The sequence below is a fragment of the Drosophila ficusphila genome, unplaced genomic scaffold (assembly GCF_018152265.1).
Source record: "Drosophila ficusphila isolate 14025-0441.05 unplaced genomic scaffold, ASM1815226v1 contig_106, whole genome shotgun sequence".
NCBI classification, from domain to species: domain Eukaryota; kingdom Metazoa; phylum Arthropoda; class Insecta; order Diptera; family Drosophilidae; genus Drosophila; species Drosophila ficusphila.
The window spans coordinates 1,898,394-1,925,097 of record NW_025063993.1 but is presented as its reverse complement, the minus strand read 5'-3'; the positions used below and the strand labels follow the sequence as shown (position 1 = coordinate 1,925,097).

At 45.0% G+C, this 26,704-nt stretch overlaps 3 protein-coding genes and 1 long non-coding RNA gene across 7 annotated transcripts; 2 read left to right on the top strand and 2 right to left on the bottom strand.

Annotated features, from left to right (window-relative positions):
* The first annotated feature begins 597 nt into the window (after positions 1-597).
* On the top strand, positions 598-6,777 carry LOC108093577 (dnaJ homolog subfamily C member 5 homolog). Of its 4 annotated transcripts, XR_001771506.2 has the most exons (8): positions 598-842; positions 2,312-2,450; positions 2,515-2,667; positions 2,727-2,858; positions 3,899-3,961; positions 4,517-4,721; positions 5,144-5,350; positions 5,421-6,777. XR_001771506.2 is itself a non-coding variant. In XM_017193700.2 (7 exons), exons 1-7 carry the CDS (start codon positions 808-810, stop codon positions 5,441-5,443), a joined length of 750 nt encoding a protein of 249 aa, XP_017049189.1. In that variant the 5' UTR covers positions 599-807; the 3' UTR covers positions 5,444-6,777. The 4 variants fall into 4 exon arrangements, 2 of the variants coding, with proteins under 2 accessions (XP_017049189.1, XP_017049190.1); XR_001771507.2 differs by lacking the exon at positions 3,899-3,961; XM_017193700.2 differs by lacking the exon at positions 5,144-5,350 and having other exon boundaries at positions 599-842.
* On the bottom strand, positions 5,514-6,891 carry LOC108093579. The gene is made up of 2 exons (XR_001771508.1): positions 6,779-6,891; positions 5,514-5,953 (listed from the first exon to the last, which is right to left on the bottom strand). It is a non-coding gene; the product is annotated as an uncharacterized LOC108093579 (long non-coding RNA).
* Positions 6,892-7,686: 795 nt separating this feature from the next.
* On the top strand, positions 7,687-17,894 carry LOC108093576 (SRSF protein kinase 2). The gene is given in 9 exon segments (XM_017193692.2): positions 7,687-8,556; positions 12,122-12,343; positions 12,401-12,852; positions 12,921-13,234; positions 13,494-13,634; positions 14,995-15,219; positions 15,221-15,571; positions 16,093-16,363; positions 16,434-17,894. Coding segments are annotated over 9 exon segments (3,033 nt in total). The 5' UTR covers positions 7,687-7,696; the 3' UTR covers positions 16,631-17,894.
* Positions 17,895-17,927: 33 nt separating this feature from the next.
* LOC108093575 (membrane-associated protein Hem) lies at positions 17,928-21,733 on the bottom strand. The gene is made up of 2 exons (XM_017193689.1): positions 20,367-21,733; positions 17,928-20,313 (listed from the first exon to the last, which is right to left on the bottom strand). Exons 1-2 carry the CDS (start codon positions 21,544-21,546, stop codon positions 18,113-18,115), a joined length of 3,381 nt encoding a protein of 1,126 aa, XP_017049178.1. The 5' UTR covers positions 21,547-21,733; the 3' UTR covers positions 17,928-18,112.
* Between the last annotated feature and the right edge of the window lie 4,971 nt (positions 21,734-26,704).

Genomic DNA, 26,704 nt, shown 5'->3' with positions numbered 1-26,704 from the left:
TGTACGTCCGAGTTTTGCGACGAAAACTCGATGGCTTGGTTGGTCCCCAAACTTATATGAAAGGGCCTCCGCTTAGTACTTTTTTTTGGCGCTTTTAGTTATAAACTGCTTATACGAACGAAATTTTTCACAATTCAACCAGATATTGCAATACACCGAAATAATGCCAACAAATTTATGTATTTATCAGTGATCGGCACGACACGAAGGTTCTTACAGTCTCACTACTCTTTGTTAGTTTTAGTTATAAAATAAAAACTAAATAAATAAAAAAGTTCAGATAAATTCTGTACGCATGTAATACAAACTGAAACGAAGTCAATTGAGTTAGACCATATATACAATTATCAAGAAATTTCCATAATATACGTTGGAAAATAATTAAATTTAAACGGTATACTGATGATATGCCATTTAAAAGTGTTAAAATTAGAAGGAAGATCCCGACGCCTGGATTCAAAGAAGTTCAAACGGAAATTTGGATTCATCGCGCGTTGGTTGTTATCGATTGGAAATTCAAGATTCGAACCAACGTTACCTTGGTGGGAGTATATATAATCAGAATATTTGATGTTGATTTAGTGAGTCGAAGGCAATTTCGTAGTCTGGTAACACTCAATCATTGCGAAAAAAATAAGAATCGAGGCAACGGCACGGCGACGGCAAACTGCAGTTCGAAGAATACACGGACAAATTTTGGTGTGTGGTGTGTGCTCGGCAGCAAGAGACTTTCAGGGCGTGCGACAACGATCGCAAGTGATAATTACCCGTTCGCAGGCGAAGTGACACAGGAAAACAAGCGTCAAAATGAGCGCACCTGGCATGGACAAGAGAAAACTCTCGTAAGTATTTTGCAGAGTTCCTTCGTTTTTTCCTCCACTGCGCACACACAGCCGCGGTCGGCAGAGTACACACACACGTGGAATGTGTGTACGCGTTTGTGTGTGGATAGCAGCTGCGCGCAGACTTCTAAGCGGCAGCGCTGTCGGCGTCGAAATTGATTTTTCGCGGCAGAAGTTTTCTTGGGCCAGCAGGCATATTCCTCTTGCGTCGGGATAAACAAGGATCAGGCCTTGGCAAGAGGGATGGAGAGTTCAGGGGGAGGGGTACGGGGGCAGCTGCTGCAGGAGTAGACAGGCCGACAAGCGATTTCGTCCTGGGCAAGGCCAAGGACAAGCCGATGCTGACGGACAATGTCGATTTCTATTCCTAGGCAAATTCAATAATCGACTGTTAAAACCGATCCTATTGAAGTTCAATGGGGATATCGCTATATTAATATGAAGATATTTTACAGAAGCGATTGAACAATATTCCTTACTAGTTTGCTTATTTATTCGTAATGTAACCTGCAGACGCTAACAATTTTGATGAAGAGTGTCTCAAAGTCGGGGCACCGGAGATCTGTTTTCATGTTCAGCTTTCCGTGCAACACACACCGAATTCGCCATAAGCGATAACAACGAACCCACAGATCCAATCACTTGCAAACTATCCACAATCGTTATCAGCCAGAGAGTTATGTATATAGCCGTGTTAGTTGGCCCTGTTAGCCCCTTCGAAGCGATATGACTAATACTGCCAAGCGCTTTTAGCTGTCCCAGTTTGGGGCGCTGCCCAAGGCGAACTCGAATTGGCTTCGCCTGTCGTGACGACTGCCAGCGTCCTTGGCCCTGTGCAGCCGCCCACCACCCGCCGCCCACTGACCCTGGGCCCGCCCATCCGTTTGAGCCTCTAATCACCCTCATCACCGTGCTCCTCAACCACTTTGTCAGGCTCTCGCCGTCTTATCAGGTCGCAGATTCTCAGAGCGGTGTAGCCATACATAGCTTTCCCTCCCTTGCACTTGGCCAGCTTATAAATAGCAGCCACCTGCTCAAGAAAATCCATACGGTGTGCATGCGGAAGGGTGCAATTTATGCTGCACGCGACCCCTCTGCAGAGCCATCAATGCCAGCTGCTTCCGACCCGGACGCCACCAATGCCAGCGTTTGCACCCGCGGGTGCAGAGGCCCAGAGGCCCAGTGCTGGAAGGGCTCCCATCGCGTGCCACGGCTAACTGTTGCTGTGGTGACTCATAGCCCTTCAATAGCACTTGTCGCTGCTGGGCTTCAGTCGGCGCGACCAGAGAGTGACATACCCTGCTGAAGCAATGTCGGAGCCACCGTGCAACTCTGCCGCGGACCAAGCAGTGCGTCATGAAGTGCTATCTGACTGTGCTTATCAGCCGTTGATTCCCGACGCCGTTCCGTGGATAGTAACCCCACTACGATGCGGCAGCGTACTAATGGTTTTCCCCGTTTTCATTCAGCACATCTGGCGACTCGCTCTACGAAATCCTAGGACTTCCGAAGACAGCCACCGGAGATGATATCAAAAAGACTTACCGGAAACTCGCACTCAAATACCATCCCGACAAGAACCCCGACAATGTCGATGCGGCCGATAAGGTATACACAAGTTATCAAAAAATTTGAGTCTCTAAAACACTTCTTAACGCTCTCGTTCCCACAGTTCAAGGAGGTGAATCGCGCCCACTCTATTCTGAGCGATCAGACCAAGAGGAACATATACGACAACTACGGCTCCCTGGGCTTGTACATAGCCGAGCAGTTCGGCGAGGAGAATGTCAACGCGTACTTCGTGGTCACGTCACCAGCGGTGAAGGTCAGAAATCGCCGCTTTGAGCATCCATGTTCTGGTTAAAACCCTCGATCTTTTTCCAGGCGCTGTTCATCTGCTGCGCTGTGGTCACCGGATGCTGCTGTTGTTGCTGCTGCTGCTGCTGTTGCAACTTCTGCTGCGGCAAGTTTAAGCCGCCGGTCAATGAGTCGCACGACCAGTATGCACATCTGAATGTGAGTGAAGTTTGAGTTGGCCCCGCCAAGTTAAAGTCCCTACCCCGCCCATTAAATCAAGTCCGCTACTAACTGAAAACATGTTGATTTAGTTAAGAAAACAAGAAAACCAATCTGGTGCAAAGCCAATACACACGCTTTAACGCATGCTTTCCATCCACCCACCCACTGTACTCAGGGCAACTAAACCCCAATCCGATTTTGATGATTTTTGTGAGGAGATCCGTATCGTTGTTCCGATTAAGAACCTAATGTTTAGTCAAAAACGTGCTCGTACGTGTGACATCAGCGCTTGCTTACTATTTTACCGATCAATAAACGCTTAACCACTTTTTAGTATTATTTATCTGGTTTATTAGCTTTCCTGGCACGCCACCTAAACTGTTTGGTTTTGTCCTAGCTCTGTAAAAACACTCGACCCTCTGGTTGCACAGCTTTGTTCTAAGTTTTTCGTTTCGGTAAGTATGATGTTTGGTTTTGGTTTTCGGTTCTCAACACACTCTAAACACGGCGGAAATCAGAAGCCTGGTGTCTGGGGACAAGGTAAACACTACTAACCCATCCACAAACTTTCCGATCAATTCGAGTTAAGTTCTCCTTACGTATTGAAATCTTGATATAACTTCTCCTCGTTTTGTAATGTGTACTTCACGAAAATCATCAAATGCTTCCAACGTTTCTCTTTCTACCTACCAATGTAATCTAATGATAACGACAACACTCACACGCTCGGATTTCCCGCGACTGAGTCTGAGACTGAGAAATCGAGTTTCCAGACAGGAATCCAGCGATTTTGATTTTATCCACGATTGCTTTTCTTGTTTATTACGTGTCCCATTGCGCACTCAGTTTTAGTTTGCACCGACATCTGCAGCGTTTCTCCTTTGTTTGTTTGCGAGTTAAGGAAGAGAAGCCGAACATTTACGTTTCTATTTTTGTTTAACTTTTTTTTTCTCAAAACTCTTTGCGATCGACTCATCATATCCACCACCTACTACCACCCACAACCACCACACACTCGCTCTCGGCCGCGCCGTCAGCGCCCCGATGGCAATCGAGAGGTCAACGATATGCCACCACATCTGGGACAGCCGCCTCGCCTTGTAAGTATGCGAATCGAAAACGATACCAGCACGAGTAGCGCATGAACTCGGGGCAAAATCACCAGCCGCCTGCCAACTGGCACCCACCGACTAACAAACACACAGGCAATAACCGAATCCAATCCAAATTTATGTGTTCCAAGGGAACCACTATTACTAATATTCAGTCGCAAAATAAACTCGATCTAGAGCACGTTCGAAGAGATGACGAAAATACGGGGATATACTCTGATAAGTTTGCAAGAATGGGCTAACCATGCTTCTGCTGTAAATGCTTGGGTAAATGTGTTATGATTTTCCTACTTTGCTGTCATCTGGCTGATTATAATTTTGTAGTATTTGGCTTGAAGTGTCCTCGTAATTGTAAGCACTGTAAAAGTAATTAATCCGTAGCTTAACTGTAGAATAGTGAACGCGGCTTGTAGACTGCTTACCCAACGAAGGTTTTTGACTAAACATTGCCAAGGGAGCACCCCTTGAAGCTCTAAAAATTGAACCTGAAGCACAATTGTAAGAATGAGAGCAAGACTAACCGATGGTTTGTGTGTTCCACAGGAGGACGTTGATCTCGACGACGTGAACTTGGGAGCGGGCGGAGCCCCAGTGACCTCGCAGCCCCGCGAGCAGGCCGGAGGACAGCCCGTTTTCGCCATGCCGCCGCCCAGCGGAGCCGTGGGGGTCAACCCCTTCACTGGCGCCCCCGTTGCAGCCAACGAGAACACGTCGCTGAACACAACGGAGCAGACCACTTACACGCCAGGTATATAAACAGTCGCTCCAGAAGACAGCCTCTCAGCCAGCTCCCGTCGAGGGGGAGGCAGCCAGTTAAGCAACCCGACAAAGCGTCTTTGACCATCGAACTTGTTATTGTGCATAAATCGAACAAATATTGTAACCTTCGGTCGCTGGACAAGTGGCTCCGGTTCTCAGCCACCCTTCGGCGCAGCCCGTCCAGCGATCAGATTAACACCTCCTTAGCAGTTAAGCTCGTGTATTCGGCAAGGTATTTTTTAGACAGTCGCACCCTGTGTATGTAAGACTCACACATGCCCAGGCCCAGCCATACGTCCACGCGAACATGGGGTCCACCTACTCAGATCTGCATGTGAAATCATTAAACCGTACACTGCCCGAGCGACGCGAAGACCAATGCCTAGATTGACCCAGTCTTTCGTCCCCCAGGTCTGTGGCAGCCGTTCTCAAGCCACCCCTTTTAGAGGACCGTCTCCCTGATCCTTTCAAGCTTTCGCAAGTTTTGTTTTCCATCTCAGGTCCATTGGAATATCCTGGCTATCATCTGTATGTTTTATCAAAAGATCAAGACGAGTATCATTAGTTTAGTTCAAGTTTGTTTGGTTTTCCTTGGTTTTATTATTTATTATGCAACGCGTAAGTTTTAATTTGTTTTCACTTATCACTGTCTACTGTTCTCTCTCTCTCTCTCTCTCTTCACCTCTAGATATGGTTAATCAAAAATATTAGTCAAGTTCTGCGAGCGAGTCAAGCCCCCGGTGCATGCGAACGCCACACATTCAGAAACAGACACAGAAAATACAATCCCCTGAAAACAGATTTATTTCATAATTATTAAAGTTGTTTTTAAGATGCGCGATATGTTGAAGCGAGTAAACATAAAACCTATGTATTTATTTTAAGCCGTAGCACTAGCTTTAATTTAAAACCACTCTTGGCGCGATCTTGGCCAGTCGGGTTGATCTTGGTCCACTCCGGGTAATCGTTTCACCAATTCCATTGTTCAAGCCTGTCACCCAGCTTCAGAGCTGTCCTCAACTCGAACCGATGGCCAAGCTGCGCACCACCATCTCCAGCTGTCCAGCCATGCTATATGCTAAAACACCAGCGGTGTTGACTAATTTGTGAAACGAGAGTTAGTCCAGACATTTGCTTGGGGATCGGATCCCTTCCGGCACAGCTCCGTGGTTTTGGATTCACCGCAGTGGACGATGAATCGACTTCTCGCGAAGAGAGGCACTGTAATTATATATATGTATATGATATGTGTATCTAGTTTGCATTTGTGTCGTCGCATAGTCTAGCTAAATTGTTCGCAAGATCGCCTCTTCGCCGATTGTTTCTGTTTCTGTTAATTTGCACGGAATTGTTAGAGCCAAAACTACTTATGTAAAGAAGATGAATTGTCGAGCGACGCGCCAAGCAGATTGCTCCGATCCGATTCTAATGCAAATGTAAATAAGTCAATAAGCAACTAAGCATCCCACAGTCAGACAGAGGAGGACGACAAAGGAGTACACTTCGAAGGGCGATGTTTAATGGACGGATAAATTATATAACAGATATTAATAATCCCCTCTATATAAATATATATATATATGAATCAAACACGAGTAATCAAAAGTTCAATTGTAACCCCCGAAAGTATTGCACATATTTATGTATTCTAAATTGTTTCCAAAATGAAGTGAATCCTGTTTGGTTTTCGATTAATTGTTGACCCGCTTTTAAATGTAAATGAATGCGAGTAGTCCAGCAGTAATTAACTTTTATATACGTAGTACCCTCATTCTAAACCATTGACATCAATTATTGCCGATCAGCTCTGGGCCAGGCCCCAATATCTTGGGACTTGCCTGGCTCATCTGTAGTATACATATGCATATTTGAAATTCAATTAATGATAATTACATTTTACGGTCTTGCGTGTGTATTTATTGTTCGTACAAGTCAAAAGCAAAAATACTAAGTAACTTAAATTTAAACCTAACAATTGTTTCCAAATTTCAATTGTATTCTGGTGTAACACGAAGAAACCGAAATAAATTTACTATACAAACTCACCGCCGTGTCCTGTCCCTCTTGCTACTCCCCCAGGGTGTCCAGTGGTCGAGTCCGACTGCGGAAAGCTCCGGCAGGATGGTAAACAAACCCTTCTGGGCCGAGCTAAACTTTCGACGGCGCCAGCTGACTGCAGTTAGCTTTCGCGCTTTCCGCTCTCCGCTCCGGCTTTGTTTTGTTTTCGGGCAGTAACGGGCAACCGCCGGCACATGCGCGCTGCAGGCTCCCGGACTCTCCGGACTTCGCCGCAGAGTTTTCCGCCTCAGAACCCGAAGGGCAGTCCGTCGGAGAGTTCGAGCAAAGTGCGGACAAAGAAGGAGGCTTTCCTGCTGCTGCTGCTGCTGCTCCTGCCAGAAACGCAAAAGTGGAAAATGTGATTGATGTGCTCGTATTAAGTGTCGACTAAAATCAATTCCGCTGTTAACTAGATTACGGGCGCGAATCTAGCATCGAAGGCAGCGGAGGGCGAGGCGGAAGCGGTAGTGGTGGAATCTCAAGCTGAATCAGAATCAGAATCGAACAGGCAAACTCGGAGGAGGCCGTGGAAAAACCCCCATTCGCGAACCAGTTCGTTGAGTGTATGTGTGTATGTGTATGTGTGTGCGTGTGTGTGGCTTTTCGCCTCACTTTTTTCATGCGCAATTTGGGTTACAAGCGAGAAAAACGCTGCTTGAAATGCACTGAAATGTTTTAGGTCCGGGCCTCATTGATTTTCCTACGCACAGGAGCATGCTACACGAGGACCCACCCAGGAACACAGGGCGCAGGCCAGCGATGCGGACAAGGACGCGCGGCAGCCGCTTCTAGCCGCCCAGCAGTCACCAGGACCAGGCGAAGGACCAGCCCCCGCGCCGAGCAGGACTCTCACCCCGGGCGCACCGCAGCGGAGGCATCCTGGCGCCCGTTCTGCCCAGCGGCGGCATGGCCGGCCTCGTCGGCGCCGCCAACGGCAAGCACCACCACCCACACCTCATCTCGCCCACCCACTCGTCCCTGCCGGCCGGCATCTGCAGTAGTGACAGCGGCATCTCCACGCTGAGCGCCATCTCGCCCCCGCTCTCCACCTCGACCACGACGGCGTCCGGCGCTTCCGTGGGAGGAGGAGGGGGAGGGGTAGGCGGCACCGGGAGCGTCGTTTCGGCCGGCGGAGCTCTCTCCGCCGGCATCTTAGGCCCGGCGGCCAGCATCGACCTGGGCAGCTCGCCGCTCTCGCACCGCAACTACAGCCACTCGCTGAAGGGCTTCAGCTTCCGGCGCAGCTTCGACGACAAGATCATTGCCCCGCCCTTCTTGTCGCGCGCCCCCGCCTACGGCCACGGCATCCCCTATCCGCACTTTCACGCTGCCCAGTCGGCAACCACCGCGCCGCACCACCTCCACCTGCACCACCACGGAAACGGTACTGCAACAGGATCGGGATCAGGATCGGGGACTGGGTCAATGGCGGGGGCGGGACCGGGATCTGGAAGTGGGGCTGGAGCAGGAGGACTCTATCAGCAGCCCCTCTCGCTGGCCACCATGTCTGCGGCCCTGCCGCTGGCCCCGCTCTACGGATCCCCGCTGTCGCTGCCGCTGACCTCCTCGCAGTCAACCACCAAGCTCTCCTACCGCGACGACTTCCTGCAGCAGATTGGCTACCTGCCCACGACGCGCATCTACAGCACCCCGACCAGCATCGTGGACGAGGACAAGGCCCAGCAGGACTTCCTCTCGCTGTCCCTCTCTCCGCCGCTCAACCGACGCCGGGACATGCCGGCCCTGCGAGGTCCCTTCGTGAGCCTGTGAGTATCCCAGAAATGTCGTTCTTACTAAAACTCAACACTTCCCGGGTTCAGTAACTGCAAATAAGGCTACAGCATAGCTCTTTGTTTTAAAAGCAGTTTACATCGTTGATAATGCTTTATTTAAGCCCAAAGCTATAATTTCGCTTCAATAAGTGTAAACGTTAGGTTTCCTTAACGGGAAGGTAGATTTAGGTTTGGAGGTAATATGCGTGTTTTCACATTACGATTTGAGACAGTCGTTATTATAGTAAAAAAAACAACTGGTTAAAGTTCGTTTATTCTTATTATTATTATAATATGATTTAAATTTTATGACATACTTTTTGTTTTAAAATTTCCCTCTGAATTTGTTTTTTATCAGCAATACCTCTCAAAAAAAAAGTTTTCGTATATATAGATATTGCTTTTTTCCTAAGTAATATTGTCAAGATTTTATTTTTTCACATTACAACAACTCACCAAAAAATAACAAATTGCTAACAATACTGCAAATAAACGAGTCAAAAAGCCTGCAAAATGCGTGTTACATTATGTACGAAAAATATTTTAAACTGATTCAAATGTGATTAAAGAATCTACTTTTTTTCTTAAAATTAAAATATTGTTATAAAGAAAACTGTATGCAAAATATCAAAGAAGAAAACATATTTTTCAGTTGTTATTCACTTCGCTCAAACTATGCAAATCAAGTATACGCTCCGTGTGTTGCACGTTTCTCTCGCTCACAAATGAATTTATCGAACTGTAACGTTCAGCCCCAATATCTGAGTGGATTGGCCGGCCAAGTGTTTGCATTCCCACTGTGCGGGAACAGTGGGCCTTACAAGGTGCCACGAAGCCAAAAGAGGAGCACCTTCGGTCGATCCCTTCCATTCCACTGTGCGCTGACATTCAACTAATGCCCGAATGGGATAACAATCCCACACACCACTTACTTGTGTGGCATAGTTCCCCAATTGTTTTCCCAACCCCACCTCGCTCCACCCACCATTTCCCGCACTCGTAATCCAAAGCCGGTCGCCTCTCGGCACTTCCCCCTTTTGCAGACCGCTCCGTTTGTTTACGTTTTTAATTTGCCCTAACCGCAAGCGGGCACCACGTGACGCCAGTGGCTAACCGACGAGCATCCCCTGACCCATCTGAACCACCGCCCCCTACCTTCTGGCCACTCAAGCCCCCCACAATCCGAAAATCCCGCTGCAATCGAGCGAAACGATGACGTTTCTGTGGCTCTAGATGCTTTGTTTTCGCACTGATTTCTCAGCGATTTATGTGTTCATACGCCTCTTTCGGCGTCTATAAATAATAATATGGAGGCAGCGGCGACTAGTAAGGTGCTTCAGTGGGCGAGGCGTAGGGTGACTCAAGGGGCCAGTGTTTCCCTTTTAAAGGAGTCGTCATAGCTCCACAAGGAACAAAGACTGGCCCAAGTAAGGAGGGGTTTCCAGGGGTTGCGAAAATCAATAAAGTCTGGTTAGTCATTTTATGACCCCCTAAGCATTTGCATACTGACTGCGGGGCGGGGGTGCAGTTGCATTGCAGGGAATTTTTCAATCGCACCCGAACGCTCGAAACTACCTTTCGATGTGGTTTCGAAACCTTCTGGAATTCAAGGTATTTGAAATCCTGCTTGTCGAATACCCCTCGGCAAAGGCGAGCGAAAACTTGGCATGGTGCCTAAGAAATCTCAAAGAACTTGATGATAATGATGTGAAGGGGCTCGCATGTGAGTGTTCATGTGTGGATTCTTTCCTGGTGTGGTGCAGTCCATGACCGGCAAAGGCGCCGAACAGAAACCACAACAACAACGACATCAACTTGATGAAGTACATTGGATAATGACGCCAGCAGATATACACAGCGAAAACAATTCTTCCGACTTCATAAGAAAAATGTATTTAAAGTACCCTTTGAATAATTTAACAAATTTAAGTTCTTGCGAAAATCTTTTAACAGATACAAACAAAGACATCATTATTATGATGATCAAAAAATCATTTTCAAGTTAGAATGAAGAGGAGTCATTGAAAAAATTCTTGAAAATTATTTTAAAACCGTTTCAAAAACGCTGGAAGCTTTCAAAGCAAATACAATATTTAACCCTAAAATCCTAAATCGTCGAAATGTGTCTTCTCAGTTTCTCTCAATGTATATCGGTGGGCACGGTTTCTAGGTGGTGATCCGCACACACTCACACTCCACGGTGAAAATCGGGGAAGGGTGGGGGAAGGAGGGCGGGCGGGGACTAAACTTAGTTGTGACAAAATAGAAAACACGAACAGAACTGAAATAACAGAAAATACTCGCGCGAGTTGGAAACGGCTGCGCCTTGGCCGCTCAGGAAGAGGCGGCAAAAACAAAAGCGAAAAGCCAAAGCCGTTCGACATTCTCGCGGACGCAACTGAACAAATCGGACGAGCGAGGAAGACACTCGCGCAGATACAAATTGAGATACAGATACTTTTCATAATTCAGATTTTTCCGCTGCGCGATACTTTATTTATTTACCCCGCACGGGCCACGGGCCACTGTTATGTAAGGGGTGTGTGTGCAGGCGTACTGTTTGTGTTTCGACCAAACTCGCTCGGCTGTTCGGTTCCGTGTCCGTGTCGGTGTCCGTGATGCAAGTGGGGGCCTAGAAAAGTCAAGGTCGCCGCCCGCCCACACGCACGCCCACAGCCGCCCCCCGTTACTGCACCCGGGGCCATGAACGCGCGAAAGCCGCGACGGAAATCCAATTGTCGAATCGAGCAGTGAAGCGAGTCTGAAATGGATGGCTGGGGCACGCACCCCCCGCCCGGAGGAGGCCACCTGCCCGCCGGAGGCCAACGCCACGGCGGGAATCGGGTGGCGGGCGGCCCTGATGGACCACTGGTTGGACCTCTACCCCGTCTATCTGGACCGCCTACAGCTCCTCGCATCCCTGGCCGGGAGGCTGCATCTGCTGGGCCGGCTCGTTGTTGAGACCCTCGCCCAGGACCCGATCTTCGTGGCCGTGCTGCAGGGCAGCCTGCTGCTTCTGTTCCTCTACCTGATGCACCTGCTTCGGCTGTGGAGCTGCAGCTCCGTGCCGGAGCCGTCACCGGACGCCACGATCGACGTGGCCAAGGAGCTGAGCCGCGACTTCAACTTCGTCTCCGAGCAGGAGAAGCGCGCCGCCCAGGAAGCGGCCACGGAGGCCCTGCTGGAGGTGGAGGAGAAGAAGCGCCGCAAGCGGTTCACTAAGAAGCGCAATTGCGTCTCCGCCGGACCAATCCTTATCGCCTTGCGGCAGCAGTCCAAGCGGCCGAAGCACCATCGCCACATGGACCTTCTCTTCGAGCCCGTGACCCCCGGGGAGGTGATCCTGGACACCTACCTGCCGCCCCGGGAGCAACCCCTCACGATCAAGCTGCCTCCGCTGGCAGAACCGGTCAAGGAGGAGGAAACGGAAGTGCTCGAGTTTAAGTGGGTTTCGTGGTACCTTAACTAAGTCAGAATGACCTTAGACCTTTTAGTTAACCCTGCTTAGTTTACACTGCTAAGTACCCCAATAATCCTTTAACCTCTAACCCGTTTTCAGATCGGAGCCCCGCGGGACCCTGAGCACTACCGACGAAATCTACCCGGACTCCTCCGACAGCAGCCTTTATGTCTCGGACGAGGAGCAGGAGGACGCCTCCCAGTACTGCCGTGGCGGCTACCACCCAGTGGTCATCGGGGACATCTTCGACAATCGGTTTCGCGTGGTCCGCAAACTGGGCTGGGGTCACTTTTCCACCGTGTGGCTGTGTCGGGATCTCAAGTGAGTGTTGCTAGCAAAGGTTACCCCTAGGTATAATTCATCCAACGCTGCCCGCAGAGACGAGAAGTACGTTGCCCTAAAGGTGGTGAAGAGTGCCCCGCACTACATCGAGACGGCCGCGGACGAGATCCGGCTGCTGGAGGCGATCCGCGACGCGGACCCCATGGACGCCAAGAGGGAGCGGATCGTGCGGCTGATGAACCACTTCACCGTGCGCGGCGTGAACGGGATGCACACGTGCCTGGTATTCGAGGCGCTCGGCTGCAGCCTGTACAAGCTGATCGTGAAGAACAACTACCAGGGCCTGGCCATCGCCCAGGTGCGCAACATCATCCGCCAGGTGCTGGAGGGCCTGGACTACCTGCACAGCAAGTGCAGCATCATCCACACGGACATCAAGCCGGAGAACATCCTGCTGGTGATCGACAACGCCGCCGCGATGAACCAGCAGATCGACGACGAGATCAACAGTCTGCGGGTGAAGGGTGCCGAGTTCCCCGACTCGTACAGTGAGTGTCCAGCCAGATTGGAGCAAGATTGACGTCGGCAAGATTACCTATGCATATTCTCTCTGCAGTTAGCTCCATCGAGAAGCAGACCAAGTCCCGCGCCAAGTGGCCTCTGATCGAGCCGAACGGATCGACCAACACGAACACAAATACCAGCAACAGCACGGCGAACAACTCCAGCTCGTCGACGCCCCTGGCCGCGGTGATCATGTCATCGCTAGACAAGGATGACACCACCACCACCTCCTCCACGCTCAACACCACCTCCTCGCTGGCCTCCAAGTACTCCAGCCTGCTGGGGGACAGCGAGTGCAACGGAGGGCTCGGCGGATCGGCGAACCTGAACAACCGCTACCGAGCGGAGAAGAAAATCACTGCCAAGGTGAGTTCTCTTCCAGGTCGAAGGGCCCGCGGATCCGCAGATCCGTAGGTCCCAACCCATTCGTCCCTGCCCCACACTCTCGAAAGCTCTGGCAAGGATTGCCCGCTGCGGTGTGCATGGAACGCATTTGCACCCTCCATGTTGTGAACCCACCTGCAAGCACTCACTGCACACCAAAGGACACACACCAAGTTCTTATCCTTTTCGTTTTCTTTTATTTCCGCGTTATCATTGTCTTTTGGTTTGACCCCCGAATCAGTCTTCTGGGGATGGCGAGGAGGATCCCGAGTCCGACACGCTGGCTATCGACACGCCCACCGATCTCGACCCGGAGCCCGAGACCGAGCCCGTACTCGAATCTGAACCTGAGACCGTTGCCAATTCGAAAGCGGTTGCAGAGGTAAAGTGGGTTTGGATGTGGGATAGCTGCTTGCTCAGTAGCCCAAACCCTTTAGCCTTTAGCCGTTCGATAACGTGTTTGTTATTGCTTAACTTGTTTGTTACGAGAGAATCCCCCGACTCTGCCGATGCTTACATACTGATTCCGATTATCGCTCTTGAGTTCCCATTTGCTGACCCACACCCACACTGACCCACACGCTTGCTCCCAGAAGGTGAAGCCTGGAACGAAAATACGAATGCTTGATTTACTGTGGGCACTGCCAGCTTTAGATGTTTGTGTAACGAATACTGCTTAACGTTTCTTGTGCTACCCCTTAATTTTATGCATTCTTGGTGTGAATATACAGTTGCGGTCAAAACATTACGAGAAACCTCAAACAATTCATATATAGTCAACTATGGATTTCTTTTGCGGATCTTAACTCTTAAGGGGGATCTAAAATCTAGCATCCACACAGCTACTGTAAATTACTATCAAGACACACTAAAATAATATGGGGCCGTCCATAAACCTCGTGACGCTAATTTTTGGCTTTTTTGACCCCCTCCACCTATGTGACGCATCACATAGGTATGTATAGATACAAATTACAACCTCCTTACAACAAAGCGTGACACTCTGATGAACCCCCCTAGGAGCGTCACGAGGTTTATGGACGGCCCCTATTGTAAAATTATTCTTGCTAAGTAAATATTCTAAAAATATTATTTCTCTATTGGAAGAGAGTTAAAGAGCAATTTAACAACACAATTATCTTGACTTGCAGTGATATTTTGGCCGCAACTGTAAGAATGCCGTGTGTGTAAGCTTAGCTGTTAATGTTCTAGCCAATGCCGTCTTACTATATCTATATGTTATCCAGGCCCGTATCCAGAAATTTGTTTCGGGGGGTGCTCAAGGACAAAAATCAATAAAAAATGTGGACTTATTCGAATAAATTCAATAAATTAAATTAAATTTGGCTTAGTTTCAGTCTACTGATCTATACGTTCCTGTTAGGTCAGGTTTCTTCTACTGAAGACTTTTTAATGAAAAATCTTAAATAGAAAAAATTTTTGAATTTAAAGATTTCGGGGGGTGCCCGGGCCCCCCGGGCACCCCCCCTGGATACGTGCCTGATGTTATCGTTAAGTCTCAAATGGAATGACAAACAACACATTTCATTGGGAAAATATTTAGTGGTAATCACTGTTGGGATTTCGACAGACAATCCCAGCTTTGACATCCACGCTGATTGTGTTTTCGTTATACGCACCGACTAGATAAGCCTACAAATAAGCAAACCAACATTGTGTATTCTTTTTCTTCCTTTCTTTGTGTGAACCAATTTATATGCCGCATTACTCAATACACACAGCTGCCCACCCCGAGCTCCACCAACAACTCCTGTCCTTCCCAGAACACCAACACGATAGCCAAGTCCAAGATCAACGCGAATACTCTTAGCACGTGCACGTCCTTGCCCAACGAATACGGCCTCACCAACACGAACACCAGTTACGAAACGACCTCCACTTCCGCCCCTCCAAGTGCCACTCCCTCCTCCGTCTCCGTCTCTATCTCCGCCTCCGCCTTTGCCACGCCCCCCCAGCACGTGCACGCCCTCGTTCACGCAAATAGCGCCAACTGCAACAGCTCCAACTACCAGTACATCCTGTACAACAACAGCCGCAAGCACTGAGCTCTATAATGGCGATCATACAACAACAAGCACATCAACATCAACAACAACAACAACCAACGCGATGTCCTTAGCGACAACAACCACAATGACAACGACAACAGCAATCGCAAAACTAAATGTCAATGCCAATGCCATTCCTTCGCAGAACCAGAGTCAGAGTAGCCAGAACAACACGTACACGATCCAGTCGCTGATCAACAACAGCAACGTCCGGGTGAAGATCGCCGACTTGGGCAATGCCTGCTACGACGTGAGTATCCTGATTCCCGATATCCTGTACAATAGTTTCTACCTCTCTAAACAAATCAAAAATGAAAAAAGTTTCTTAAGCAGCTTGCATCTATCCCTGTGAGACCATTGTTATCTTTAATCTTAAGAGAAGTTTTCCCAATGTGCATTAACAAAACTAGAACATTAGAACACTTTTTTTATTTTAATAACTCAAAATCTCTTACATTGTGATTCGTGTTGAATGAAATAGGAAAATTTTTTTATTGTGGACTAAGCTTGGCTTAGACGGCAATAGGTTTTGGGATAGTAAACAGTATTTACTATTTTGGGAGTATCCACTATTCTCGTGGTTGTGCAAACAAGTTTTTAAATCGAAAAGACATTTAAGCCGTTTTCTGTTGTTTATATTAAATCGTTTTCATTAAATATATGGTTGTTAAATGAATTAAACTTTAATATTTATATAATATTTAAAATTTAATATTCCCTTTTTTTTATATTTAAAAATATCAATTTTCATGGTTTCATTTTCGTTCTCAGTACCATCACTTCACCGAGGACATCCAGACGCGCCAGTATCGATCGATCGAGGTGTTGCTGGGAGCGCCGTACAATTATACCGCCGACATTTGGAGCACCGCCTGCCTGGCCTTCGAGTTGGCCACGGGCGACTACCTTTTCGATCCACACGCCGGCGAGTCTTACAGCCGGGACGAGGATCACTTGGCGCACATTGTCGAGCTGCTGGGTTCCATACCGCAGTCCGTGATCCTGCGAGGCAAGCACGGCCTCAAGTACTTCACCAGCTACGGTAGGTCTTCTATCTTAGATCCGATTAAGTGACTGGTGGATAAGAGCTCCTCGGCGTTATCCGATTGCAGGCAGCCTGAGGAACATCACCAAGCTGAAGCCCTGGAGTCTGATGAACGTGCTGGTGGAGAAGTACGACTGGGATCCGGTGGAGGCCAAGAAGTTCTCCGACTTCCTCCTGCCCATGCTCGAGTACAATCCGGTTATTCGCGCCTCGGCAGCGGAGTGCCTGCAGCATCCGTGGCTGGAGCAGGAGGAGTTCGTCTAGAAAATCGGAGTGTCGGGAAATCAGAGAAGCCAGAGAGACAACAGACACAGGCACACTTAATAATACATACATAACATACGTATTTCGTACTCGTATTGTATTTCTAGGCTTAACTTTTATATGCAAACCAATTTGTCATAAAGAGAAGTAATATATGTACGTTAGCAAGGGAGCCCGTTGATGAAAGGTTAGCATTGAAGGACTCGGTACACACCCCTTATACACACACATACGACATGTGGAGAGGACGATCCGCGTGAAATTTTTTAAGCTTTTTAATTTTTGTACTTGAGAGCTTTAACATGTAATTACTAAAGAAGCGATTTTATTTTTAACGACGAAAGCAAGCGCGAGAATTTTCGCATGATGTTTTTCAAGTTTTTATTTCGACAACGTGCATAAGTGTAAACATAATATATATTTTTTATTAACTGAGAAGCAAGTAAAACCAAAACAAAAGACAATGACGACAATTTTTAAGTCAACAGATGCCTAAACTGACTGACTGAAAAGGAAAACATTTTCATGCAAAACCAAGTAAAGCAAACAAAAGAAACAGGCTAAATAAATTATACGAACTAGAAAAATATTCAGCGTCACATAATTAATAATACCTTCTATTAAATTAATAATATGGTATGTGTATAATAAACGAAACCCCAAATGTAGATATCGAGAATGTTAAACACAAATACAGATGAAAATTCAAATATTCACAGCTTTTTAGCAGCGTGTAGTGATTTTGGTACATTTAACCAAAACATATTGTAGATTCTTAAGCCTGATTTGGAGAGAAGCATATTAGAGCAAAATTTTTCATACAAGATTTCGGTTTGCATTATCATCATGGAAAGAAATATTCTCAAAATGTCCCCAGCATCCGGTATAATGAACCTTACCCAGTTCACTTAAAAAATCATGATTTAAGGATTAATCAAGAGTCTTTGTATCGGAATTGAAAGCCCAAACCCGAAATTTAAATACTACCAATGATAATTAACAAGAAATCGCATTACCAATAACGAAAACATATTTTACTACTTGCCTACAAGTATTTGTACACAAGCCTACAACGTAATATTGAACGTGACCAAATAATTTAATATTGAGGAAGATTTTTCCACTAAACACATATTTAATATACACACACATGTGCGCATGTGTCCAAGAAAATGTAACAGAAAGCTAAGCGGGTGAGCTGCACGTTCGAAAGAGTGGGCACATATTTCAATATGGCGAAATAAAGAATATACATACCGATCAAGAGATAGCTTATCAATCTCTAAATTCTTCATCATTTTGGTTTACATAAGCACTTTATTCGAAGTAGTACGAGTATAAAAATGCAGTGTCTAGAATACATTAGGGTATGTTTAACAGTTGTAAAGTATATTAGATAAGCATAGTGATCGACAGTCGACCGGCGAGTAAACTACGTAAGCAATATTCGGAGTACACTAGGGGCACAGAGCGCTGCCGCTTTTAGAGCGCCAGTCCCAAGATCTGTTCCTGCTTGTAAACGCCATGATACGCGTTGCGTATGAGAACGTAGGGGAAGCAGGATTCCAGCAGATCCATTGTGAGGAAGGGCGATTGCTTGACGATCTCGTCGAGCAGCAAGTAGATGGATTCGCGGTTGCGAGTTGCCTCTTTATCGGACTCCTGGCCCAAGCGGAGAAGGGAGGAGCTGGCAAGAGCGAGAAACTCCTTCATGCGGTCTTCCATGTCGCTCTGCCCGCAGATGGTGAACAAGGCTCCGAAGATGTTATTTATGGCCGCCGCCATGCAGTGCGTGTTGTTTGAGTGCCCATCGATGGTGGCCCTGTAGAAGGAGTTCTCGTTCCGGGCCAGTTTTGGAATGGAGACGGCCACAAAGACCATCAGAAGGCAGGCAGTTAGATGCTCACCTTCATCGAATTCTGGCTTCTTTGACTTTAGCGTCGTGGCCAGAGTGGGATCCACTTTGCAAAGCAGACCGGCTGCCGAGGCCATCTCGGAGGCAACGCGGATCTGGTCCCCTCCGGGCAAGTGCTCCTGAAAGTCCTTAACAGAGCTGAGCAGGAAGGGTATGCGCTTGTCAAGTACATCAACGAGAGCCTCGTGCACCAAATTGCGGAAGCATATAATCACCCCAATGATCGTCATACGCTGCAGCACGCGGTCCACGTCCTGCAGTCGCTTAAATTGCTCTTTCATCACTTCAGGTTTATCAAAGCTGGTGCGCAGTGTGATAAGCACTTCCTTGTTGGTGCCTACCAGCGACTTCAGCTCCTGCACCTGATTGGCTATGTGCCACATTAGGGTTTCGTTCAGCGTTTTGATACCATAAGGTCCCACAAGTTCTGCTAGTGCTCGAAGCTCGTTAAGATCAGAAAATTCCTGCGGGTTGAAAGGAACCCAGCCTTCTGGAGAGATGGGTACAAATGCCTTTTGGTTGATGGAGAACACGATGTTGCCGGCCGATACTCGCCTCAGTAAAACCTCACTATACCAGGTGTTGTACAAAGCGGCGATAGTCTTTTCGCCATGAGAGTCCAGGGCCTGCGTTTGCTGTAACAAGCAATTGTTGAAGACTCGTGTTATGTCTATGTGCACGTAGTTTTCCACGGTCTGCAGCACATTCATGTAGGCTCGAACGCTGGCCAGCAGCTCCGAAGGCTTGGCGATCTCCATTGTCTCCTGGTTAAACATGACCATGCCTACAAGATCCCGGGAGAAGCGGTGCTCCAGGTTCTGGCAGAGATACTCGCGAGGGGCGAACGCAAACTCCCACACGTTGACAGTGGGACAATAGTTGATAGCGAAACAGAGCTCCGTTAAGGCCATGTGCAACTTGTCCATGGTCGTTAGATCCTCCCGCGTCTTTCGGTAAGACTCGTCACCCGGCTTACGAATGTCGTCGAAATGCTTTGACTTTGACTTGTCCTTCTTCTTGCGGGCGGACTGGACGGACAAGATCTTAGCACAGTGCTTAGGTAAGAGAGCGTCTGCCATAGTGCATTGTTCGTCGCAAATTGTGGTTATAATGTTTTTAGCCTCTTTCGCCATTTCCTCAAGGAAGATGTTTACCACGCTGAGAGACCTTTCGCGTATGTGGTGACGCTCCTCCGGGCACATTTCGTGCGTGCAGTTTTGGAAGTGGCTGCAGATCAAGGGGAAGGCAATGATATAGCGGTTTTGGGCGGGGAATTCCAAGCACATGTGGAATTGGTCGTCAAACATTTTGTTATAGAAGCAGAAAATACTAAGATCCGATGTCTCCACCAGTATCTCGTCCAAATTATCAACCACTCGAGTGTGGAACACCATTGAGTCCAAAAGCCGCGCAAGTTCAGCGTGCTCTGTGATCCTGAGGGCAGCCTTTCCAACGCTCATGTACGTTTGTAGTCGGAACCAGTCCAAACGGAACGGTCGGAAGTAGAATAGCTCGTTATCCTCAACCTGCTTTACTGTCAGCCCGGCAGCTGTGTTGTACAACGAGCTAAAGATTATGCTCTCGTCTTCCGGACACATTTGCAGGCTCTGCATTCGTATATTAAGATCCGTGGCATCAAAGCCAGACAGGTACTGCACGTAGTACCGCTGCATAACCTGACTATATTTACGCACCAGTGCGCGCAGTTCCTCCATATGAAAGAGAAGCTCTGGCAGCTGCCTGTCCACCAGATCCTCATTGCTTTTTCCTGTGAAAGAAACAGAGTCAGAAGAGTCGAACAAAAATCAGTCGGTAACGTACCTTTATTCTTGAGCAGAGGCGGATTGTCATTGTGTCTGAGAAGCCAAAGGATTTCATCGCGAGCAAGACAAAGACCGATGAAAATAAATATTGCTTTTGGTCCTAGCAGTCCTGGTTGATCTGTCATTATAAGGGCAAGCTCCTTCAATGCAGTTCGTAGGAATTTGCGTCGCTCGCGATGCATTAAAGCAGCTTTTTGAACCGCGGTGTTGTATGCTTCCTTAACCTCGCCAATGCGCTTGCTGTATCCTTTTATTCCGTCAAAGGTAGACTGAATGTACTGGTGAATTTGCAAAACCTCGTCGCGGAAAAGAGCCACCACCCAACTGGACTCCAAAGCGGACAACCAAATCTTGTTGACCTCCGGGTATTGACCGAGCATTTGGTGGTTCAGCAGCAGGCCAAAAATAATCCAGCGGTCCATTGCCTCCAGGGAGATGTATTCGCATGACATGGTGTCCGTGCGCGCGGCCTTGAGAAGTGTAGCCGGATTGCCAACCAGACTCAGCTTTTGCATCTCCCTCCACTTGTCTGCCGGCAGGTTTCGTAGTCCGTAGATGGAGGTTAACGAGCGCAGCGCGCTTGATAGCAACCGCTGGTGAGGAATAAATTCTTCTGCCAGCTTTTTCAGCGGGACCTCGTAATCGAGAATCATCTGTCCCAAGCGGGGAAATCCCGAGTCAGCCTGGCTGTTCTGCAGCTCGTAGGCTGCATTGTAAAGGCCCAACACTGCCTTGCGGTCTTCGACTCTAGATAGGACAATCATCAGTGACACGTAGGTCACAACCAAGTCCAAGTAATACTTGGTAAGCTCGAAATTAAGTGTAATGTCCAGGTGAATCTGGCAAGCGTCCATAGTGGTGAGTAGCTCGCAGACATTGTCCTTAAAGTCGAGCAGGTCCACGAACGTGTGGTAATAAAGGGACAACGACTTGATGATCTCCGCTTTGATGTGGACGATGGCATTCAGGCCCTTCACATCGATGTTGGGGAAACGCTTCACAATGAACTTAATGCTAGACTCCAAAGACTTTTCGGATAGAAAGCCGGGCTTTGATTTGGTGTCCCCACAGGCCTTCTTTATGTTGTATATCCGCGTTAGAATGCCCAGGCCGCGGTCGTTTAAGATGATTAGTTTCTCAGCTATCTTCTGCTGATTGGGAAAAATTGGGCGTGCCATATCCGCTGAGTGTTGGAGACGAAAGGTGGCTGAAAGCTTGTTTCCAGAGCAGCCCAGAACACTAATGTGCGCTGGGGAACTTGCTTTGAAAGCGATAAGTTGCAATCTCACAACTAACTATGGTTTTCAATTCTTAAATTTGGCAAAAAGAGCGACACAAAAATGTACACATTACTCTTCTTCTTGATTTTGCGTTAGTGATGGACAAGTAAGAACCATAGCCGATAGATCACCATCGATAAAAATAGCTAGAGATTTTGCCAAAGCCAATTTACAGTACAGCCCATGGTACAATTATAATGTATAATTGTACCATGATACAGCCGAGTTATTGAGTTATTGGATTAACTCTAATTTTAAGGTGTTCAACATTAGCCAATGTTTTTTAAAAATATGGAGAAGCTAGTGTCGGCGAGCATGTGCAGCTATCACAAAACTACAGTTGCAAGATCTTTGTTAGTTATTGTTAGTTAAGTCGAATTTTTCTCATAATTTTCTTTTAATTTTAAAGTCATAAGAAAACACCATCTGAAAAAAGGTAGGCCTCTATGAAAAAAGAAACGGGCGTTATAATTTTGACCCGTTGTTTTATTCGATCTCCTCTGCTAGCTATATTAATGCTGACTGCAGCGGGTTTAGGTGCGGCGAATCTGAGCCCGCGCCTAGGGCATAGCGCTTGTAAATTTAAAAGAGTATTGCTTGAAAAATACCATAACAGCACTATTAAATTAAGATAATCATTCAAAGACTTTGCAGTTTTACTATTGCTATTACTTTCTTCCCAAATGTTACCAAACGTTGGCTAACGCCGGCTAACGCCGGCTAATCTCTGATCAAGAAAACTTTACGGGGTCTAACGTAGCATTGCAAACATTTGAATTTAAAAAACATTCACCAATTTCAAAATTTATTGTTTTTCTCGCAGCAATACAGTCGATCGAGTTTATAAAATTTATTTCGTTTTCTTGAAAATTTGATATTTTTATACAGTTGCAACAATTTTAAATAAACTATTGCACATATGTAACTGCACAGGTCAATAAACTTACGCGTCACGGATGTCTGTTTTGTAAATTGAAAAAATTGTTATAGGTAATTTAAGTAATGTACATATAACGGAATGTATACTTTTCTGGCTCATCAAATTGGAGTCTTTTGATTTTTAGTGGTGGTTCTGATAAATGAAAAGACACAAACATACATAAGTTGTTTAGTTTTCTTAAAAGTTCCTTTTTTTTTGTTGTTGAACCATCTAAGGTAAATAGGTGGTGCCCGCAATCATAAATAAGCAGCCAATATGAATCTACAATGTTCTAAGTAACCGGCTATAGCGTTCTGATTTAATTTTTATTTAGAACACTTAAATATTTCACACTGGAACTCAAATTTGGAGAATTGCCAAGGCTTTTCTTGTAGAAGATTAATTTTCTGTAAATCATCACATACAGTTCGTTTCATTTGGATAGGACACCTAACAACTTTTGTGGTTGATCGCTCGTAGCAAAGACAAAAATCATCGAAATCTATAATTTTTTTTTTAGTTATTATCTCTATTCTATTGTGATTCTAAAATGCAGTTACATTTTTTCATTTTCATAGGACACTTCATAAATTTTCAACAAATTTTTATTTTAACCAAAAATTTATAACTAATTAATAGTTGGTGCACTTGCCATTGCCTTTTAACACTTGAATAATTTCATTTTTCATTGAATACGCTAACTTTTTATACCCTTGCAGAGCAAAGGGTATTATAATTTCAGTCAGAAGTTTGCAACGCAGTGAAGGAGGCACCTCAGACCCTATAAAGTATATATATTCTTGATCAGCATCACGATCTGAATCGAAATCCGTCTGTACGTCTGTCCGTCTGTCTGTCTGTCCGTCTCTCAGTTTTGAAGCTATCTTGCTGAAACTTTCCCAAAAGTTGTGTAGTTATTGCACGCAGTATATAAGTCGGAACGAGCCGGATCGGCTATATCGGATAGCTCCCATACGAGAGATTGAAAAAAAAAAATCTCACTCCGTTGTTTTTGATCAGATCGACTTGATTTCTTCCAGATGGCGTTTTATAACTACTATTGAATTTCGGTTTAAATTTTATCGAAATCGAATAACTCTATCATATAGCTGCCATAAGAGAGACCAAAAAATATATAGAGAAGTAATGGAAATTAATTGATAACGTCATTGTTTTTCATCACACGACTATGATTTTTTGAGTATGAAGTTTTTTAACTAGCCTTGATTTATAAAAAAAAATTCATAAAAATCGGACAACTATATCATATAGCTGCCATAGGAAAGATCGAAAAATCTGTATAGAATTAACGGAAATAAAATGATAACATCGTTATTTCTCATCAGAAGAAGATTTTTGGAATATAAAGTTTTCTAACGACTCTTGAATAACAAATCAAATTTCATCAAAATCGGACGACTATATCATATAGCTGCCATATGAACAATAGTGAAAAATATGGAAAATTAATAGAAATGTTGTTTAGCCTTTATGTATTCTGTTCGAATTATTTGCGGACTGCAAGGGTATATAAGCTTCGGCTTGCCGAAGCTAGCTTCCTTTCTTGTTTTTTTTTTTTAAATTGGCGTCCAATGAATCCTAATCTTGTTTTATGGCGCGTTTTAAATGCATTGGGCAGTCAAATTGCCTTTAATTTTTTTGTTCTAAATATGATCCCCCATATGTTTTCTATGGAATTAAGATCAGGGGAACATGGTGGCCACTTCAGTTCCTCGTCGGAACACGCCTCCAAGAGGAGCGTGGTCTAGGGGCTCACGTGTATTGGAGCATTATCTTGTTGAAATAAAAGCTGCCTGCCGATGGACCTCTGTGATTCTGAGAACCCTTGCCATTTTTGACAACACCAAGTGCTGGCAAGTGTGTAAAGTAAGCCAAATGGTAGTTTTAGACCCTTTGTTGCCCTCATAATGAGCCAAACCGGCGCAGGACATGGTTTAATTGGAGCCCTTTTTCGCTATAAGCTATAACTTTGTTTTTTGGACCCTTTTATAATTTTTTTTCTTATTTTTCTTTATCTACCAAAAATTGGCATACAACATTTCACGATCTGTTTATTTAAGTGGAGATTTAGCACACATTAAGGCCTGAGTCCAAATAAGCACAAATTTTCATTATTCATTCCGTTTTTCCATATTTATCCATATTTATAATATCACTAGAGAGAAAAAAAAAACGTTTTAAACAAACTGCGCAGTGCGCACTGTACACACGTGATTACAACTGTCTTATCCAAAGGAAACTATTTTCAGCATGCAAATAAACATGCAGCAGTGCAAAAACTTAAATAAAAAAAAAGTGTGTGCGTACAAAGTACACATGTCAGAAGTGAAACTTCTTTACGGTCTTATTTTTCGCAAAATGATCTACATGCAACTTTCCAGAAATTGGTTAAATAAATTAAATAAATTAGATAAAGTTTTAACAAAAGGATTTTATTATCATATACATGAATACAAATAATACATTATTTCACTTTTTGCTAGCAAGATTATAACAGCATTTCATTAATTATAATAGAATTATTACTATCATTGTCATCGTTATCATCGTTATTATATAATTTTGTAATTAATGGCTTATGGTAACTGAAATATGAAATATATGGTTTACATTCCACGAAATTTTGTGAGCGAGTAAAAACTCCATCAATTGTAGTGCCTGATCTTGTGGTTGACGTTTGAGGACTGTTTTTCATGGATAAATTTAATTTATCTTTCAGAAACTCAACTAGCTTCAAAGATTTTTCCGATGCAAAATTGACATTAAAATCTCCACTTAAAATCATCGGTATTTTATCATTATTGTTACCGAGTAAAGAGGCACCTTCACTTGTGTACGGCAACAATGAATGGTGAAGAAAATTAATAATATCGTCCAACTTCTGATTAGGAGATATATAGAGTGCAACAATCAAAATTTTTATACCATTTTCCATTTGGCATTGAGCCATACATAAATCACCAACTGCTGTTGCTAGTGACCCATGAAAGTCAGGAGAAGAAACAGAAAAATCTATCGATGAAGTCACAACGTTAGCAACATCATTAGAATTATGATATATTCCTACACCTCCTGCTCTCGTGCTCAGCCGTTTAAATTTGGCGATGCATTTGAAATTAGTGATGTTTACTTCAATGTCATTGTTTAGCCATGTTTCAGATAGAACTAAAACATTTGAATTTTTCACAACTGAATCTTCCAGGTCATGTATATGAGCTCTAAGACTTTGACAATTGAAAGTAAAAAGTGACAAACCTCTTCTTTTGTTTATGAACTTAATCAAATGTTCATTTATAGTTTCTACTTTATTCAGAGACAATCGTTTAACCCTTTATATGGCCGCGATGCATATCTGCAACATACCGTTCAAATTCATTTATTTTTCAACGGGCGTTGCAAAACTGTCTGAAATCTTTTTGATGCAGTTCAGAAACTTTCGTTTTTTATATAACAAGTGTTAGTCAGTCAGAATTCTGCCCAATACTCAAAAGCTGATTACTTTTCTCGCCAATTTGGTAAATGTGGAAATCTGAATTGGTTGTGCAGTTTCTCATCCAAATATAAATAACAAAAAAAAATGTGTAGTTGATTTAATTTATATTTTTAAACAAGTAAATATTATATTTAGCTATATCTTGTCGAGTTTTTGTGTTTGTTGCATTATAATACGAATAAATCAACAATTTCGCTTTGTTGCAGATATGCATCAAAGTAGCTTAACACATAAAAATATACTGCAAATATACGAACTTCACTGGATTCTCCCAAACGGAGTGCGAAAAATGTGTATTTTTTTTATGTTTTAATAAAAGAAATAATTGCTTTAAAAAATTTAATTTAAATTGACATATTTAAAATATAAATTACTATATTTTAATATTGAATGAATGTTATTATCTTTCTAAAACACATATTAAAAAATTTTTCCTTTTAAGACCTTTTGATGCAGAAATGCATCACACCCCTTTTGTAAAAAAATAAGGTAAAACCAAAAAAAATTAAAAAACTAAAAAGAAGTGTATTTTTTATTTTCACTTATCTACCAAACAAAAAAAAAATCAAGAAAATCGGAGTTATTGCCATATAAAGGGTTAAATTCGGCTTGTAAATCGATGG